At 47.7% G+C, this 20538-nt stretch overlaps 1 protein-coding gene across 4 annotated transcripts in view; it reads right to left on the bottom strand.

Moving 5' to 3' along the window:
• PTCH1 (patched 1) overlaps positions 1-19291 on the bottom strand; it is a 59307-nt gene extending 40016 nt beyond the window's left edge. For all 4 annotated transcript variants that reach the window (XM_022558867.2, XM_089913021.1, XM_089913022.1 and 1 more), the window contains exons 1-2: positions 18708-19291; positions 16899-17091 (exon numbers count right to left, since the gene is read on the bottom strand). In XM_022558867.2, the coding sequence (XP_022414575.2) occupies positions 16899-17091; positions 18708-19187 (673 nt within the window). In that variant the 5' untranslated portion in view covers positions 19188-19291. The remainder of the gene's footprint in view (positions 1-16898; positions 17092-18707) is intronic.
• Between the last annotated feature and the right edge of the window lie 1247 nt (positions 19292-20538).

Here is a 20538-nt window from a genome sequence, read left to right as displayed (position 1 = left end):
ACCCTCACCCCTACACACTCCAGTTCCAAAAGGCACTGCAAGCTGAATGTTTACTGAAAAGCAGGCCTTCAGTTCTATCTTTTAGAAAGAACCCTTAGGGATCATCTTAGCTTTCCCACGAGGAGGAGAAATCCTTTTTCTTCAAGTTTAGTATTCAAGGACATAAACATTTGGTTTGAGCAAGTAAATAAGTACTGGGAACAGCGGGTTGTTTAGTTCTCTTGGCATATTTTATAAACAAGGGAGCAAGCTAAAAAGCAAATAATGCCCTCATTAGGAAAACTAGTCCAGATTCGCAGACTGGCAGAGTCATCTGTGCAGGTTCACGCAGATGGCCAAGGCCACCGTGGAACTCTGTGAGGTGAGGTTGAACATACTGTGGTGTGTTGGAGAGACAAGAGGAAGAGGGAGGGGGGGAGGGGGAGGGAGGTGTAGGAGGAGAGAGAGGGAAATGATCATTGGCTATAAAAACTATTTAGATGCTGCGGAAAACTTTGGCAGATAGCCCAGGGAACTCCTGAGGCCCCAGTAATCAGTTTGAAGTTAAAAGACCATAGGAAAAAATAGGAAACAACTTGCAGCAGACCCTGCATTTACATAAGGCCATAGGCCTTCTCAGGATGCTACATAAAAGCTGCCTGCAGGCAGGGTCTGGCTCCTTCTGGCAGGAATCACTATGTATTATGTCAACCAATTAGTGAACTGAATTACACTCAATCCACATTCTCTTGAGCGAGAAAAGCTGTTTGAGGTCCCCCCCTCCAAAAAAAGCCAATTATTAGTCCAGAGGTCACTCCTGAAAAGCTACAGAGCTGCACACCAAGGAGCTCCAAATAGGCTTTTCTGAAGAAAAGCTCAACCCCTCCTTTTTTCAGACATCAATGCCCCGTGGCTATCAGACATCAATGCCCCGTGCCTATACCTGCCTCCTTAAGCACTGGCATAGCACGTGATTTCTCATGCTGCTTACAAAGTCGTAACGCCAGGTGAATTCAGACCATGAGGTAGAAACAACCACCACCAAAGCAGGACCATAGACCTCCCCGCGGCCCACTGCCCCCCGGCCCCTGCCTGCCCAGCAGAGCGGCTGCCTACAACTATAACCAATAAGGTGATGACCCAGGAGGGAAGTGCACACAGAAATAAAAACCAAATGCAAGGTTCATGCTGCTAAGAACTAACTAAACTCTTCTAGACCAATCTAATAATGGTTCGATTAATTTACCTCAGGGGGTTTCAGAAATGATGCTATTTCCTACAAGATATAAAATGTACCTCAGGGATTCCATAATGTCACCTTTTTAGAGTTTTCAAGATGTATATTTAAATAAACACTTATATTTTAATAAAGGGGTACAGTTTTCACATCTCTAGAATTGAAAACCTTTTTGCTCTTCCACCTCTTTACGCTAGTGATAAATGTGAATATTTTGCTAACGTGACAACCAGTTTCAACGAAGACAAGACTATTATCATTGGTAGATCTAGCAACTAGAGTTGAAGGATCCTGAATTCTAGTTTCCACAACCAGCTATGCTGTATCCCACTTTTGAGTACTGTTAAATTAGATTTACTTTTCCATATTACATGACCATATTTTACTTAACACTTCATCTTCTATAAACAAATATGAACGTTTCTGCAAAACTATTCAGTAACTTTTTAAAAAGTTTAGTTGATATCCACTTTCTCTGATAAATAGTTGTAACATGACTCATTCAGCCAGCAAGCATTTGTGGGGTTCATGCTATGTGCTGTGTATTGGGGTGTGTGGTAGATTAGACAGCTCCAAGAGGCTCGCTGGCCAGTGAAGCAAACAGGCAGTACACAAGCAAACCAATGTGGTAGTTTCATGGCATGACAAGTGCTATGGAGGAAATCAAGGTGGCGATGCCATGTGAGTTACTGGGTGGTGGGGCAGGGGAAAGGCCAGTTCGAATGGAGTTGCCAGGGAAGACCTAAAAGGAAGAGACACTTATGTTGACCCTGAAGACCTGGGGAAACAGCATTCTGGCCAGAGGAACTAGCAACCACAAAGTCCTCAGGTTTGGCTTGCAACAGGGAGAGAAAGAAGGCAAGAGTGGCTGGAGCTTGGTGAGCCCATAATCGTGTCACTCACTTGGTCGCACTGGTAGACTTTGCTCCTTCTCAGGTGGACCTGTGTCATAAACTGCACAGCACTCATATGCTCTTACATCAGTATTCACCCAAGTCACTCTAGAACAAGCTACCAGGAACAGAAATCCTTCTGGACAAGCCAGTTTTACAGATTCACTGACTTTTGCGACTCTAGCAAATGCCTATCCTACATCACAGCTGAGTGACGGCCCCGAGCTGTTCCTTATCTTGCTGTCTTGCTTACCACGCAGGAGTGTGAAGCTATGGTCTCAGGAAGCCCTTTCAAGTACTGAAATTACAGGTGTGGTTTGGGGGAAACTGTTTGCTCCCTTCTCTTTACCATTATCAAGGTCAAAGTCCTTTTTTTTTAATTTTTATTTTGTGTGTTTTGGAACAGCTAATAGCCCTTTATTTTTTAATTTTTTTAAACATCTTTATTGGGGTACAATTGCTTTACAATGGTGTGTTAGTTTCTGGTTTATAACAAAGTGAATCAGTTATACATACACATATGTTCCCATATCCCTTCCCTCTTGCGTCGCCCCCCCTCACCCTCCCTATCCCACCCCTCCAGGCGGTCACAAAGCACTGAGCTGATATCCCTGTGCTATGTGGCTGCTTCCCACTAGCTATCTACCTTACGTTTGGTAGTGTATATATGTCCATGCCTCTCTCTCGCTTTGTCACAGCTCACCCTTCCCCCTCCCCATATCCTCAGGTCCGTTCTCCAGTAGGTCTGTGTCTTTATTCCTGTCTTACCCCTAGGTTCTTCATGACATTTTTTTTTCTTAAATTCCATATATATGTGTTAGCATACGGTATTTATCTTTCTCTTTCTGACTTACTTCACTCTGTATGACAGACTCTAGGTCTATCCACCTCATTACAAATAGCTCAATTTCGTTTCTTTTTATGGCTGAGTAATATTCCATTGTATATATGTGCCACATCTCATATTTATGAAATACCGCATAGTCATTTTTGACTACTGCGCAGAATGACCTGTAAGGTCCAGCATTTGTGATACCGATGTAGGTATACAGCCATGTGAACAGTGGTTATTACTGTGCAGTGGTTTACGAATAGTATTTACTCACTTTACTTTTTGGGGTTTATCTCTATTTCTTAATCCTTCTGCAGTAAACACGTATAATTAAAGACTCCCGTGTGACAAAAAGAGAAAAATACGAAAGCTACTTGACAGGCATCTGAATTAAAAACAAACTCAATGCAAAAATATTACGCATCTCTATCATATTCTGAAGTCCTCTGATGTTTTTTTCCTTCTTCCAAACCGAAAAACTGTAACAACAAAATAACAACCAAGCTTTTTGAACAACACTCAGGAAAACTGTTACTTAGGATCCTGGACACAAAATAAACGTTTACATGTGTGTGGTGCTTTGCACTTGCAAAGCCCTTCACACTCATCATTTACTTATTTTTAAACATTTTGCTTACTGCTACTCCCCAGTCAAGATGGGGCAAGGTGGAATGGACAGGCAATGGGAACAGATATCAGAAGACCTGGGTTCTGAGTCCCAGTCTTGCCACCCGAGGCACTGAAATTTGGGAGACAGTTGAGTCTCAGGAACCTTCTGCGTAAAGTGGAATAAAAATGATACTACTAACCTCATAGGACGGTGTGAGCACTGACAATTATATGAAATTTCCCAAACCCTTAACCAGGTGCCGAGCAGACATCCATTCATTTATTTGTTTATTGCAGGGCATGCATCATCGCCCTTATTTTACAGAGCAGGGAACAGAGCTGCAGAGTTTGGGTGACTTGCCCAAGGTTATCAGCTGATACGAGGTGGAATCAACCTTTAACTCTGAGCCCAACTGTCCTGCAAGCCTCAGGGCTTCTGTGCACCAGCTGAGATTATGAGTTCAGGAGCGCCAAATGACACATACCGGACTACGTAAACTCACAGATAAGAGTTTTCAGAATGCACAAAAGTATTGCACAGGACAAATAACTGGTATCTTTATTTAAAGGACAACAATGTTGCCTCTCAGATGGTTCACCACCACTGAAAAGACAGGTTTTTTTTCCATAGGGCCCCATGGGCAGTCGTAGACAGGCCCCATTTGCCTCTGGTCCTCAGAGGTGCCTGTCTTAGAGGGGGCAGAGAGAATGAGGGCACACAGGGAACAAGCAGCCCTAAGCCTCTTTACCTACAAATTCTGCCATTTTGTTTTCCAGGAATCGGAGGCTTAAACCAATTCTTTGAAAGAGGCAGGGTAAAAAGCATCACTTCTGCTGATCCTTTCCTCCGCAAATCAAACCAAGTATAGTTTTCCAAGGTGAAGAGGGGCCAACATAGGTAGGAAACCATTCCGCTCAGGGGTCCATACCCCCAGGCCAATGGCATTCCAATCCATGGTAGACACCAGACGGTCCCCATGATGTTCTGCTGGATTGTTCCTCAGCACGGCCTTTCACACAGAGCTTAATAAACATCTGTGGCATTCATGCAAAAAGCTTTTGGCAAAAGCTTATTGTGATTCACATAAAGATGTTCTGAAGGACCAACCAAAGTGTTTTTCACAATAAATTCCAAGTCCTTTCAGGGAGGCACTGTCCGCTACCCACTCACCTCGGTGCACACTCAGTGTGTCGGATGAATAAATGAATGAACAGCCTCAATACAGAGCCTTGGGAACAGGCAGTCATCTGTATAAGATATTAATTCTCCCCAAAGCCTCAAAAGTCAATCAGTCAAAACAAATGACCCTTTCAGCCTGAAAAGTACCCACTCAGAGTCCAATTAGGAAAATGGGGTCTGTGTATATGCAAGTGGGGCATTTGCATTTGATTAATCCCATGAATTATCTAACAGCCTCTAGACAGATTCCCCCCCCCTTTAGTTGCTTCGGGTCCTTCTTTCAATCTTGCGATTAGTGATTGTGAGCATGAAAAAGTGCAAATCTCTAAAAGGGTGTAACTGTAAAATTATTAGCACCAGCTCATTTTCTAAACTGAAAAAAAATGAAGATTCAGTAATTTGGGCAATTGGCTGAGAACTCCTGGGCTGTGAGTTTTAGTCACTCTTCCACCCATCTCTTTTATTCATGACTAGCCAACTGCTGCTTAAGCTTCTGGGCTGTTTTTCTCCTGGTGGGATTGTGCCCTTGGGCGTTGCCATGGGAAAATGCTAGAATCATATAGCCCAAAGAGAATCTGTCTTCATGAAGTGAACCCAGCGCGATGAAGACAGCAAAAACAAGAGCAGGACAGACACACTGCGACGCCTCCCCAGGGACTGTGAGGGGGGAGGAGGGCCAAGCGCAGTGGCAGTAGCGGCTCTGAGCATGTGCCTGCTACTAGCCCCCGCACCAGCTGTTTGCGGTACCATCTGTTCCCACCCGGGCTGCTTCCTCTGAACGGCGTTCCCTGAAGCCGCCAGCTCGCCCTGTCGGACACGATCAGGTCAGCCCAGCACCCTGCCCACACTGGACCTGCTGCCTGCCACAGCTCCCCCGACCCGGTATTTCTCACAGGGCCACCAGCTCCCAACATGACACTGCATCTGTCAGGAGGCCCATTCTTCACTGGTCACTTGCTGCTGTGGCAAATCAGGGCTGGGGTCAACCCCACCTATGACAGGCTGAGTGAAGTCAAGCCTGCAGAAGGATGTTGCTGGCTTCCAGCATAGAGCTCGGCTCTATCCCTAACTGCATACTTGCCCGGCTGTGAACTGTCCCAGGTCCTACCGTGATTGCACCCAACTGCTCAAGTGCTACGGGCAAGCAGATGCAAACCCCAGTCCTGTCCTTCAGCAGGAGCTGAGGACCCAGGAGGGTCTGACACAGAGCAGCATGCTTGCTCAGAGGCAATGCTGCACCAGGAAGTAGAACCCAGGGACCAAAGACAGCATGTTGTCATCAAGTTCTAAGTTCTTAGTGAAGGCCTCCTAATGTCTTCACAAGGACACAAAGCAACTGAACGACAACAACAAAACCAAATGCGTGCAAGGGCTGTGGGCTCTCTATCTAGTAGTCAGGCTGCTGGATGACATCAACCCCGGTTCCCTTCTCCCAGCTTCTGTGGGGCGGATATCACCTCTCTGCTCTGAACAGTCTTCTTGCCATGATCCAGCCTGGGCCTCTTTTCACTGGCCTCCTGCTTGAGTGGCCTGGGGAGCGGGGAGACAATGTGAGTCCCCACCTTCACATACAGGCTTCCTGGCCCCTGTGGAACTCCATGCTGGCCCGATTTATCTCCCGCACCGACCCTTCCCTCTGCATCTGTGTGGGGAGATGCATGTCACTGGTCACTTGGGGCCACTTTCATGATTGTGTGGCCATCAGGATTAGCTGGATTAGGGGTTGATGCATAAGGGCCCCCTGGTGCTGTGAGGAAGTTTCGTCACTAGGTCAGCATGGTGTGAACCATGTTCTGTCACCCCCACCACTCCTACAGTCACCAACCGAAGAAAAGTGGGGGTGGGGGGAGGGTGGCAGAAAAAATGCTTCCAGAGCAAAAATGCATGAACTCCTCATAGCAATAAATTCCCCCATCATGCATTTCGAAGGACATGAACCATTGAAGACTGTCTCCCTTTTAAACAAGAAACCTACAGGATTCTTTTCTTACCCATAAAGAATTTCATGGGTCTGAGTGGCGGTAGGTGGAATGGTAAGCATAGCTGCCATAAGACACAAGGAACTTCTATTCTAGCCCTTTGCTAAAACCAGTCAAGCAGTTTGGGAAGAGAGTCAAACTGTTGGAACCTTATTATGTTCAAGGCGAACTAACACCTCCACAATGGTCAATTCTCATTCTTCTAAAGATGCTTGCGCTAGCTCACCTAAGGGGGATTCCCCTGTTTAATTAGAAGGAAAACAATATGGACAGGAACAGTGGAGGGAATGGGAGGGGGGCAGGGGGAACAAGAGGATGGGGAGAAAACCAGAGGCACAACTCTTAACTCCTTTTAAAAATTCACTAACTGAAAGTTTTCCTCCCAGGAAATCATTTGGCCCATTCACCTACCCCAACCTCCCATCCTGGCCGCCACTCATGTGGACCCTGCATGAAGTAAACACAATTTGTAGAGAAAGTAATGGGATTTCTGCAAGTGTGTGTGAGTGTGTGTGTGTGTGTGTGTTTTATAGAATAGTCCCTCTTGCACAGAATCGGGCTGTTCCATCAAAGCCGTATCTGTTATATTTCTGTCTTTCTCTTCTGTTTGGCGTATTCACCAACAAGAGAAAAGGAGGTAAGCTTTGGCGGCCCTGACCTGCAGCTGGAACACAATACTTTCGCACAGCCCTGCCGACCCCTGACATAAATTTTACACCGCAGCTGGCATTTACACACTCAGCATTACCATATGTATAGCTGCTCGGTGCTAATTATGCTAATCACCTGTCTAACTCGCTCCTGCGAAAAATGGTTGTATTTAGCAGTCCAGTGCCTACCAATGCAGCTTACTGTGTGGCTGAAATGTACATTCAGACGGCCCTGAATGGCAAGATTTTTCCACGTTGCTGGCTACATTCAGGCCTCAGAAAAATTTATTCAAGTCAACTGGTTTCGGTCCGCAACAAAAAAGTTACGAGAAAAAAGTGAGTGTGTTCTTGCCCTAACATTCTGGATCTGCTTGCAAGCAAAATGATAAATCAATTGGTGTGGGAAACAAAAAGGGAGAGAGATTTCTTTTGGGAGCCATGTGAAACTGTAGCCTATTTAAAAAAAAAAAAAAAAAAGAAAAAAAAAAAGGGTCATCCTATTCCCCAAATCTCTAGAAAGAGCAGTTAATAGATATTTAGCCCTAATCCCAATTCTCTCAAATTGCAAGCTTTGTTTGCAATTAAGCAAGGTATTAAACATGTGCAGTTTTTTTCTGGATCATGTGTGACAAAAATGACGGTATCGTTTTTTAACTTATTACAACACTGTATGAACCTCATGGGGGAAAAATCAGGTAAGAGGAAAGAAATAATGTCTTAGGTAGTCTGGGAAAATTATTTCGTTACTTTATCTTTTAGAAAGCTTCTACTTAAAAAGACACTGTGTGATATTTACATCTATTTGGTGAAGTTTTCTGGCTTCTCCACTAAAGGAGCAAAAGAAATCAAGGGAATAGGGGTGGGAAAGATGGGAGAATTCAAAATAAGAAAAAAAGTGGTTGGGGAGGGAGGGAGGGAGGGAGGGAGGGAGGGAGGGAGAGACAGTAAAAAAGTCTACATTTTCCTTAACCTCAAAATTCCTGTTTTTATCATCAATGTTTCTTAAAGCAATTTTCTCAGATCATTCTACAGAATGGATTTCTAAAATCAAGATAATATTACTACAGGTTGTTTTAACAATTCCCCAAGTCCAAACTGAAACCCCATTTCCTCCTAACTCACAAAATACTTCCCTATTAATTTTTAAAAACCCTGAATCTAGTCATCGTAAGGACTGCTTAGTATTGATTACTTGGGTGTACAGATAGGTCTAGGCATTCCAATTTCCACAGCACACAAGACACATTCTACTGGAAGGATGGCCCAAAATGCTTAGTTACTTTCTCACCTCTAAATGATCATCATTAGATTCTTTATTTAAATTTAGAAACTGGAAGCAAACTGGAAGGCCATTCATTTTGCAGGGTAACTTGGGTTACCCTCCCCTCAATGCTACAAAACACCAGAGCAGCTTTGTGATAAATCTCAGGTTTACACACAGAAGGTGTACCGACCCAGCAGGAAGGGGCTGTGAAAGAAGCTGGCCTCTCCTTGCCTTGCTTCACTCAGCTTTCAATTTAACTCACAGCTGATAGAAAGGGTGATGCTCATAGTAACTTGAAGATGCCGCTATGAAGACAACAGCTCTCTTCCTATCAGCTCACCCCACCATTCTGTTCTACATTTTATAAGCTTATCTGACCCAATGAAGCAACATTATCCAAGCCACATCTTGCTCTCTTTGGCATCCCAATTCAAGTTGCTTTTCCTTGCCCGTACAAAGTATTAATTCAACTGGGTTTTTGTAGTTTCAAATCTTGACTATGCAGCCAAAAATACAAATGACACAATCACTACTGTGCTCAATGCAGAGGGCTTACCCCTCTCATTCCCTCTCAATCTCCTGCTCTTCTTAAACAGAAGATGGACCACCCTGCCTCATGGCACAGAGCAGTGTTTACATTGCAGTACTTGACTGTGTAATACATCTGGCATTTTTGGGCAGGATTCCTGAGCTAGGGGCCAGAAGCCCTTAAGCAATGATTTAAGGGGAAAAAATCGTGCATATGTACTTAACAAAGCCCACTTCCAGTTCCTTTTGCTTACTTTCATACATGTTTCATCAATAACTGAAGACTATCTTGGTTGATAAATTGGGGACGTCTACTGTTTTTCATTTATTTTAACTATAATAAATAAAGCTTGTGCTGCGGTATGGAGACTTGCTTCTCACTAGCCTTGCCTTCATAGCCAGTTTTGGGACCCACAGGGAGTGTGGATTATTTGGGCCAACTCACACCTGGGTTTCTGGATTAGTAATAAGGCCCTGCCTCCACATTATAAACCTCTCCAACAACACACTTGTCACTCATTAGCAAGTACCTGACTGCCCAGCAACAATACAGTTTCCTTAACACATGACAGCTGTTTTTCCAACTATGCTCTAAACCCCCAATACAACAAAATGGTCACAGTCCTGAAGGAACTGAGGACAGGATGCATTATTTCTGTACATACAACTCCCCAAAATCTCCACAATGGTCAAGCAGTTTCTCAATGGCAGCATTCTAATGATTTGAAAGGCTTATTTCTTCTGTCAAACTTAAAGATATATGTAGGAAAACGGAGATATTGCAGTGTAAAGGAAACAACAATCCTAAATCCAGTTTAAGAGGGAAAAAAAAAATCTAAGAAGTATTACCATAAAGCACCTAAATTCAGAGTCTGGAAGCAAAGAGTAATAAAAGTGTTTATGTTTTGGTGACACTGATGATGTCTCTGTAGTCAAGGGAGGTTTCCACTGAGGAAATCCCAAGGAGCTTCCTTCCTCCTGGACTGCCAGAAACGCCTTCATGAGCAAAGCTGTCTGCTTTCTGGGATGTCAACCGAGATTTCTCATGTGGATGGACCATCTAATACTGTGGCATCTGCCAAAATCTGGATGTGGAAACCTGTCCTCTTCCATCTCAATCTAAGCTCCATGTTCCCTTTGGTTTTGATGTGGGTTTCACCCAGGGAAAGCCTGAAGGTGGAACACCTGCGCTGGAATGTCATGGTGCACGTTTCACTTACTATCTCAGAAATGCTATGGGGCCCAATTCTTCCACATTTCATATGGTACATTAAGCACAGGGGACTGAGACTTGTTTCACAGTCCACATGTCAATGGATTCTAAAGTTACGTCAAAAGCTCATTAAAATGCCATGACTCTTCAATAGGGGAAGCACATCTGCTGATAAGACCCCATCAAAGAGTATGGTCTTGAAACAAACCCTCACCAACCTACGAACCCCAAGGATGCAAATGGCAGCTCTGCATCTAGAATCTCCTACAGCTGATTTGAAATAATACATTTACTAATTTCTTCCTGTCAGTTTGTGATTAACCAGATTTACTACCATTTCAGATTTCACACTAGTAACTCCAGAGATCCACTGCGAGGAAATGATTTGGGCAGTTTATGAATAGGTGGGTAGAAGGAAGGGTGGGAGGCAGAGGGAGAGAAGAGAGGAGGGGAGATGAGCAAAGGGATATAGGTGAGGGAGGAGGGAAGGAGAATGGAGAAAAGGTTCTGGGAACAGGTGAGCAGCAAAGGAGATAACAGTATTATACTAATAGAAAAACAGTGCTAAGTTAAAATACTGTATTTCTGCAAAGTGGCTTCTATTAAATCTGGTCTCCTTTCAAATAATTTTAAATATTTCCATACTTGTTTTAAAAGCCAAAAAAAATTCTTTTAAATAAAACATCCCCCTCCTCTCAACCAGTTGAATAGACTACTCCTCAGGGGCTAAGTCTGGGCAGATTGCTGGCATGGACAAAGTGTGTGTGAGGGGGGGAGCCATATAAATGGCCCCTTCCACTGCATCATAATTGTGACCCCCCCAGTAAGAGAAGGAGGGCAGACAAGTTACATCTCAGCCCGAGTGGACAGAGCTCCAGGGGTCACAGGGAGGTCAACTTTGAAGGAGAAATCCCAATGAAATATAAACATGGCATTGTGGAAACCAGACAAATCTCCCATAGCTTGTCCAGCCTGCGTTAATCTCGCCATCAGCTGTGGCGCATAATGCAAACAAACCGATCCAGCGGTTCATACATCTGGAAACTGTCATCTTCTGGAGCCTCCAAGCAGCGTTCCGTGTATCTGAAACACCCCCTCACCCAACCTGACTTCTAAACTTGCCGGCAGGCAGCAAAGAGATACGATGATTCACAGGGTCAACTACCCCGGGAAGAAGGCATCTGAGGCTACTTGTTATTTTTAAAGCAATCATTGTTGGGCATTAATTTTTTTATCATTTTTCTCCAGATATGAAAGATATGCCACAATTGCTTCCACCTGTATGTATGTGCCCACTATCAGAATCTAATCAATACCTATCTAAAAAGCATATTCTTGACTTTAGGCAACCAAGGAGCAGAAAGGACCTTCTGTATTTCATTCTTTTTGTCCCTTGTGACATGCCCAAAACCCCAAACTGACAGCCCCAGAAAGCAGAAACTGGGTGAGAACCTTGGAAAGGGCAGTAAGAGCAGAGCCCACGCACCGCCTGTCTGAGTGACGTGCCTCAGTCCCTCGCTGTCTCTTTGGTTCTGCTGCATAAGAGCAAGCACCTGGGGAAAAGCGCTGTGTGACAGGAACATCTGGAGAACTAGACCACCAAAGAGCCAATGTCCTATGTGGGCTTCGAAAAGGAGCCGTTATTGCAGTATGAACAAAGTCCAGTGGTGTCTTTTATTGCTTTTTACAAAGTCACGTTCATGCTAAAAACCTTCAGCCTACTGTGTTTGAAATGCACCGAGGTCTATCTGCAAAATTAAGTTACCTGAAGGAAAAGGAATAAAAAGTATTCGAATATAACACTTCTCCTTTCTTCTATGCCTACCCCCACCCACTCTCTCTCAACTTCATGATGTTTTTATTTGCTATGTAATGTAATACTAAGAATAATCAAAAATTTAAATTATTTGCATGAAAAAAGTTAGTTACCTGGGTCAGTAAATACCGGGATGGGGAGGGAGGGTTATCTTGAAAATAAAACTTTTGCATTTATAGCAATGCTTTAGCAGCCACAACTCTGTCATAATAAAAGCCTTCCATCTGCACAGCATGGGGCTTCCAATTGAAATCTATCATCTAAACCAGTGGTTCTCAACTGGGGCAATTTTGCACTGCCCCCCCGCCCACACATTTGACAACGACTAGAACATGTTGTCACAACTGGGAGAGTGCTACTGGCATCTAGTGGGTAGAATCCAGGGATGCTACTAAATATCCTACAATGCACAGGACAGCTCCCACAACAGAGAATTATCCAGCCCAAAATGTCAATAGTGAGAAACCTTGCTCTAAACTGAAAAGGATGGTGAAGCTCAATTATCTCCTCTAACTGCCTGACTTAGAGCCAAGAACACCGAAGGCTTATGTTAGCAACTACAAACTCTAGCTACAAACTCGAGAGCATTTAGAAACATCAAGCAAGCATTTTTGAACAAAACTTACCATTTCCCTGAAAAAAACAATCAGTCACAATTTGTGTCCTCTCTTGATCCTGGCCTCCAGAGATGTTAATAACCAAACACAAGGCAATATGGATTCATTTCAAGGCTGTTATTTTTTGCAGTAAAGGAGGCTGGGGGCTGCGCAAGCTTTGAGAATAAACCCAAAAAGCTCAAAAAGATAAATGAACATTCTGTCACTGGAGAATCATGACAACAAACTTGTGTCTGAGAGAGGGCTGGAGTGGGGGGTAGATATTAAGTGAGACAGAAGCATAAAAGTGCTAAGCAAAAATGAAAAGCCAACAGAGAAATGGGCAAGGTTAAAAAGAAGGCATTTCCCTTCTATGCCCGAAAGGATGAGAAGCACTCTGGTACCAGGGAGGGCGCTAGAGGCCGAATACTCCAGTGTAAATCTTGAGGCAGGCAAAGAATGGCTAAAAGGAAGAGCTGGCAGCCCCCTCAGCCAAACACCCTGCACACATCAGAGACCTTCCTGCTATGCATCTGGACCTTCCAAGCCTCAAGGCTTTCCACATCGAGCCTGATGCCTCAACCAAAGGCAAGCACTGGGAGTTCTCCCAGAGGCCACACCCCTGTCCTCTGTGCCTTTGCCCAGGCTGTTCCTTTGGCCTGGAATGCCCCACCACCCTCACCTCTCCAGCCCTCGTCCTGACTCAGTCACCCTCCCTCAGGGCTGTCCTGGAAGGTGCCCCTGCCATCCTGCCACTTGTCTGTGTGTCCGGTGGGTGGAAGTCCTCTGAATGTATCTGGGTATAGATGTACACAGTTGCCTTTGTGTTTGTGTATATGTATGTCAATTTTTCACCCACAGGAGAAATAACATTTTCCAAACTGTCCCTCAGCATTCTCTCCCCTTAAAATCTCTTATGCTTTCCTTTCTTCTGTTGCTTTTTAACTAAGGAAATATCCAACCTCTATTCATTTGGTTTATTTAGTGTAGCAACCACACGTGTTTATGTCCAGAACATCTGCAGTCTCTATTAAAAAAAGACCATCTAACAGACTTCTTTGCTGATAGCGATGAAGAATTTATCTGACATTAAAGTACACAATGAACCTAAATTCCACATTGCTTCTCATTCTACTCTACTAAAGTCTAGGATAGCAGAGCATCCTTACTCTGAAAAGTAAATGCTTCCACTACTTGCTGTTAACAAGAACACTAAGCTCACTATGTCAGGAACAAGACTTCCTAATTGTTACCTCTACTCTGAATTTAAATTAAAATTATAAAATGGTATGGTGGCCTCCCTGGTTGGGTTTACTTGCATTTATGAAACTGTCGCTTCTTCTACAGGGGAAGAACCTAGCATGCAATGAATGAATGAATGAATGAATGAGAAATCAAGGTCAGGGCAACAGGAGACCAGGTTTACTTAAGTCACTAGTAGGCAAAGTGGACATGGAGACATAGAGGATCCATAGTTTCTCATTTGTATAATGGGACGATAATTCACTTACAAGTTAAAAATGTTACCTAGGTTATCACGTTATAAAAATAAAGATAATAATAGATAGCTACTTTACTGAGTGGTAAGGCATGTCATAATATATAATAAATGGTAAGGGTAGCTGCTCAACAAGTGATAGTATTGAGTAACACTTGGCCAAAGAACCAGTGTGCCACACTGAAACTGGCAAAACAGAACGGGAAGGAAAAGAGCTCAGAGGCCCAAAGTAGGCAAAATGAGTCTCATCTCAGGTGTGTCACTCCCCAACACTCTGTCACTAAGCTAGAGCCCAAGTGAGAAAGCTAATAAGCAGGTTTCTCCTCCCGGGACTTGACGTGAGTTGTGTAATGCAAAAACATAGTTAATTCTAGAAATATTTATAAAATGTTACATAAATAAGTTACATTAGCTCTCTCTTTTTTTCTTTTTACATTCGTTCTCTTTAAACTTATTAACAATCTACTGAAAAGTCTTGCTCAAAACAACAAGGTACAGTCTTTTGTCATCATCATGACACCCAACAAATCTGTTGGCCCAAGTAGCAGAAAGTGAACATTTGGAGAGAGCTGGGAGCCCCCTTTGCTCATCACTTGCTCTGTCTTAGAACCTGTGGTAGCTCCCCACAGTCTAGCCAATCACATCGTTTCCAAACTGCAGTCCTGCGGTCCAGGGCCCAACCCGCTGCCCAGGGCCCAATGGAGCCACTGCACCCTATCCCTGCCACACTGGGGATCTCCCACTGCCGGCTGTCCACTCAAGCTTGGGCCTTTGCTTGACCCCCTTTCTGAGCTCTTGCCTACAACTCCCTCCCTCCTCCACTCTCTAGGTCGCTCCAATTTGCCTCACCACTTCCATGGAAGCTTTTTCCTTTTTCCATTTAACTTTCATGGCTTACTGCAATTGGGAGCTCAAATTTAGTGCAAGTCTGACATTCAACTGTAGTAGTTTGAAGTGCATGAATTTGTGCACTTGGAGTGCCTCACATCTTTAGTGTCACTTACAGTGCCTAGACAGTGCTAGGGCCATTATAGATGCTCAGTAAACTTGCAGCTAGGACATCACAGGTGCTTATTAAAACCCTTCGTTATCTATCAATGACAATGAGGTGCTGAGTTGAGGTAAATTACCCCATGGATTCAATCCAAAGAACACTTGTATTAATTACCAAGCTTCTTAAGGTAAGAATGTTTTCTGGTCTTAATTATTTGGACTATTATTTTGTCACTACTCAACGGAAGACACCGCCATATTCTTGCAAAACACTGAAAGCTGAATCTTCACAAACAAGGCAAGATTAAAAAAATATTCTCCAAGGTTAGTTCTCCAGCAGCATTCTGAGAGGGATCAATTATGCAATTATGCATGCAACTCTTAGGCTTCCAAATTCTGTCTTAGATAGCTTTCACTAGGAATGCCTCAGATATTCTGGTGTGAAATATCTACATAATTACGGCAATCCTTCCCTCCCAGCTCATTGTAAGAAATTCCCTAAGCAGTGTTTAGGGGTTAAAATGTTTCCAAACAGCAACTCTGTTACTTTCCAAAAAGAATAAAAAAACAACGAACAGAAAATAAAAACAACGGCTCCCTAAACAAAACCCCTGAATCAAGAGAGTTACCAAAAAAAAAAAAAAAGTAAAATGTTTCCGTCTGGGGTGTCAGGGGTGGGAGGTGTGATCTATTTTAAATTTACAACCACTTAAAAAAAGGGTTCAAGAACCCCCAAATTGAGGAATGTGGATAAAAGACTGGCATAACCCCTAGGAGAGCTCCTGCGGCCCCTCCCTCCAAACCCGCTTTCTTAAAACACATTTATTCTTTCAGCCTCTAAAACGCAGCCTTCCCCCAGCATAATTCCATTTTAAAAGCCCCCACCCGCGAGGAAACATTAATCTACTTTGCAAACAAGCGTTCTGGTCTGTGCTTTACTGCTTTTTTTCCAACTCCTTTCCCCCTACCCCCCCCCTTTTTTTGTACCTTGAGACAAATGTTTTTTTCCCCAAGAGTTGAAAGCTGTCCAAAAACAGGACCACACACGCCGCCGCCTCCGCAGGCCCGCGCTGTGCCCGCCCCCCGCCCTCCGCACGGCGGTCGCGGCCGCCGGGGGCGCGCACACTCCCTCCAGCCGGAGGGGTGGCCTCTCTCTGCCCCCCCCCCCGCCCTCCTTTCTCTTTGGACGCGGTGGGTGGGGGTGGGGGAGGGAAGGAAACCGAGGAGTACAGCCCGGAGTCGAGAGGCCTTCCTCTGGCCGCGTCTCGGCGCGCGGCGGAAGCGAGCGGCGGTGGCGGCGGGACCTGGGGGCCCCCCGGCCTTGCGGAGTGGTCTGTCCCGCGGAGGGGGCCCCCGCGCCCCCGCCGGCCCGCCCTCGCCACTCTCTCCCACAACACCTCGCAAAGTGCAGCGCCCCGAGTAGATTACAGCGCGGCCTTTGTCGGGCGGGCCTGGCTCCCGGCCAGGCGCCCAAACAATAAACAATTCCCCCTGTTGCGGGCAGGGGGTTTTCGCTCTTCACAGAAAGGATCTAGGTGTATGCTGGCAAATATCTTCATCAATTGGAAGGAAGGGCAGGGGGCCCGGGGTGGGGGACGAGAGGGCGCTGCGGCGGGCGCTGGATCTCTTACCTTCCACCCACAGCTCCTCCACGTTGGTCTCGAGATTAGCTGCCTTTAATCCCACAGCGAAGGCCCCAAATATGAGGAGGCCTACAACCAAGAACTTGCCGCAGTTTTTTTGAATGTAACAACCCAGTTTAAATAGGAGTCTCTGAAACTTCGCTCTCAGCCACAGCGGCGCTTTCCGGCCAGTAGCTTTCCCCTGAGGATGAAGCAGAAAGGAGGAGTGAGCGCCGGGGAGTCGCGGCCCGCGCGCCCACGCCAGCTTCCGTGCACCCGCCCGGCATCCCGCGAAAGCCGTGAGGGGTGCCCTTCGGGCTGGACCCCAGGTCGGCCCAAGGAAACACGAGCGGCGTGGGGGGGCCTGGTCTTAAATCAAAGTCAGGCTGCAGCGTGGCAGCTGCACCTTGGTCACAGCAGGGGCGCCCCCACGCGCGGCCTTCGTAGCATCCCCGAGTGTGACTTGGAGGTCTGGGAGGAGGGGCTGCAAGAACAAGGGGAAGCCGAGGCAAAGAGGCGAGACACCATTCAACACACGCAATATTCACACCAACCTGGGAGGGGAGGGTCTGCGTAATCCCCGCGATGGAGCCCAATGTTTAAGAACCAGCAAACCACGGCGCCCTTTCCCGCAAGTCCTGCCCCAGCCTTCACCCTTCTCGGGGTGCTCCGGCGAGGACAGAGGCTGGGGGACGAGACCACTTTGGGAACAATGTTTGGCGGGCTCCCGCGTCCTGATCCCCCGCCCGACGTGGTAGTAAATTGGGATACACGTGGTGAGCGTGGGCGCCGGAGCTCACTCGCGACGTATTTCCATAGCGTTGGGAGACGCCGTGTGAGCTGAATTAGGAAGTGGGGCAGCCATCTGCAACTTACGACAATATTTGTGATCGGAAGAGGGCAGCCACATGGATCTTTCCCTCCTCTCCCTTCCCTTCTGGTTAAACGTGAAAAGCAGCAGAATGCACAGGGGAAGAGGCTGGGCCGACGCAGGCGGGGGTCCTGGCTGGGCGCTGGCTGCTCCCGGCGGTGGCGTTTCCCCGGCGCTGGCCGCGGCCCCGGCCGGCCCCTGTCTGGGTGCTCGCCTTCCCCGGATTCCACACATTTCAGCGAACCTCGTAAACACAATGAACCCGGCCGCTCGGCAGACCCGCACCGCGGATTTAAGGTGGCAATTTGTTTACAACTTTCCCTTTCCCCACAGGCTCTGAGAAGAAGTGGCTCAAAAACTGGAAAAGAAGAGGGGAGATACCCTCTTGCGAGGATAATTTTTAAGGGAGCAAAGATTTCATGCTCAACAAAAGCAAAACCGGCTGCCAAAAAAGGAAACCACCTTTATTTCGGCTCCCTCCCCCCCCGCCTCGCTCCACTCCGCCTCCCCCTCCAAGAGGTTAAGAAATGTGGCAGTATTACAGGGGTTTAGGCTGCAAATAGGGGCAGGGGCGCGGGAGTAGGGGGCTCAGGAGCAGGGGGCACAGGGCAGTGCCGCGCTGCGGCGGCCCTGGAGGTGGTCCACTGTGGACCTCTTTCCAGTGCTCCGGAAAAGGCACGCCGGGGAGGGCGCGTGCACACACACACACACACACACACACACACACACACACACCCTCCACCCCCTGCGGACTTCAGACAGCCCTTTCCTCCCAGGACCGGAGGGAGGGTTTGAATTTTTCAATCCCCACTTGTCTGGGTTTTTTTCCTGGAAAGGGGTGTGTGTGTATGTGTGTGTGTGTGTGTGTGTGTGTGTGGCGGGGACGATCCCAAAGAGGAAGAGGAGGGAAGAGAGAGTGGGAGGAGAGGAGAGAGTCTGAAATGCACCTTGGAAATCTGCTCCAGAGCGAAGGCGGCGTCGCAGTAGCTGGGCCGGTGCAGATAGTCCCAGTCCGGCGCGGCGTTGCGGCGCAGCCCCCCGGTCCTTCTGCGCCTCCCGCCACCGGCCGGCCGGCCCGGGGCCCCGCTGCAGCTGCCGCCGCCGCCGCGGTCCTGGGGCTCGGCAGCGTTACCAGCCGAGGCCATGTTGCCGCCGCCGCCGCCGCCGCCGCCGCCGCCGCCGCGGGAACCGAGGCTTCCCGGGCGGCCCGGCGCGCTCCTGCCGCCGCTGCGGGCTCCTGGCTCGCCTGGGCGCTCGGCTTGCGAGGACGCTGCTGGCCGCCGGCTGTTCGGGCTGGGGCTCCGGTTGACAGACCTGCTGCTGCTGCTGCTGCCGCGCCGCTGCTGCTGCTCACACTGCGGGCGCTGCTGCCGCTGCGGCCGCGGCCGCTGCCGGGGAGTCAGACCCTGCGCCTTCCATTGCCACATTGCGCGGGGGTCCCGAGGTCTCTGCGGCTGCCGCTGCCCACATCCAGTTCTCCGGAGAGCGAGAGCCGGCGCGTGGAGCCAGCCTGTCCTTCGGGCGCTCGCGCGGCGCTCCTCGCTGTCCCCAACTCCCCCTACCCGTCCCCCGCCCCGCGCCGCGACCCCTTCACTGCAGAAAGCGCCAGCAAATCCCCGCCGCTCCCGCCGGCCTCGCTGACTCTCTCGGCGTCTCACGGGTCGCCCGAGCGGCCGCGGAAGGTAAGCGCAGAGCCGCCGCCGCGGGGTCCGTGGGCGCCCGGTGGGTCTCAGCGCTGCCGGGCCGGGGCGGCCGCCGCCGCCGCCGCTGCTCCTGCGGCAGCTGCTGCTGGCGGTGGCGGCTCCTGAAGCTGCTGCTCGGACTGCTCGGGCTGCTTGGGCTCTGGCTGCTGGGTTCTCGGTAGCTGCTTGGTCCCGGACTCTGCTTTCTTGTGCTCCTCGCTGTCCCGCTGGACCATTCTGCCCCAGTGCAGCGCGCCTCTCTCGCTCCCGGGACCTGGGGACTCCGCTCTGTGTGTGTGCAGCGGGCAGCGGCCGCAGCAGCTCCTTGATTCAATAGATGAGATGGAAGAAGAAAAAAAAGAACTCTCTCCATTTGGAGAAAGAGGAGGAGGAGGGGAGGGGGTGGAGGGGGAGAGAGAGAGCGAAAGAGAAAAAGGCTGGAGCTCCCGCCCCCGGGGCTGTCAGATGGCTTGGGTTTCTGCAACATGATTGGCTCGCGGAGGGCAGAAATTACTCAGCAAACATGACTATTATTAGCTGCTTAGCAACAGCTCACCAAAGTAGAGAGACCACCCAGGTAGGCAACCCCAGTGTGTGCATCCCCGGCTTCGGGGGGAGCCTCCGAGAGCGCCAACCTTCTCGCATGCAATACTTCCATTAAGGAATGCTCCCCCTCCCTTTCTTTCTTATTCCTTTTCTTTTCAACAGTGTCTTCTTTTTGTAAGATGCTTTTTGCGCGCGCACACACACAGACACCCACGAGCATTTGCCTCGCGATAGACACGGGGGAAAATGTAATTTTTTTAAGCGCTTAAACAATTTCAGAAATTCCTCAAAGAAAACCCTTTCAGAGGCACCTTGGCCTCAAGCTGCAGCAAATACTGGGAGGTCCGGCTTGAATTCCCAGGCCTGCACCAATAATGACAGGGTGGTGGATAGTGCGCCAGTGTATGCCAGATTTTTTTTTTTTTCCCTTCTCTCTTTTCTTTTATAACCAAAGAGAAGACTTAGGCTCTTGCAGGGAACAACGCCTCGCATTAAGATAAACAAAATGGAAAGTTAAAGAGGAAAGTAGGGACATTGGGAAAAGCCACCT

The sequence above is a fragment of the Delphinapterus leucas genome, chromosome 6 (genome assembly GCF_059928025.1).
Source record: "Delphinapterus leucas isolate spDelLeu-1000000601 "Yukka" chromosome 6, BTC_Dleu_Yukka2, whole genome shotgun sequence".
In the NCBI taxonomy this organism is placed as follows: domain Eukaryota; kingdom Metazoa; phylum Chordata; class Mammalia; order Artiodactyla; family Monodontidae; genus Delphinapterus; species Delphinapterus leucas.
This window is presented reverse-complemented; position numbering and strand designations above follow the sequence as displayed.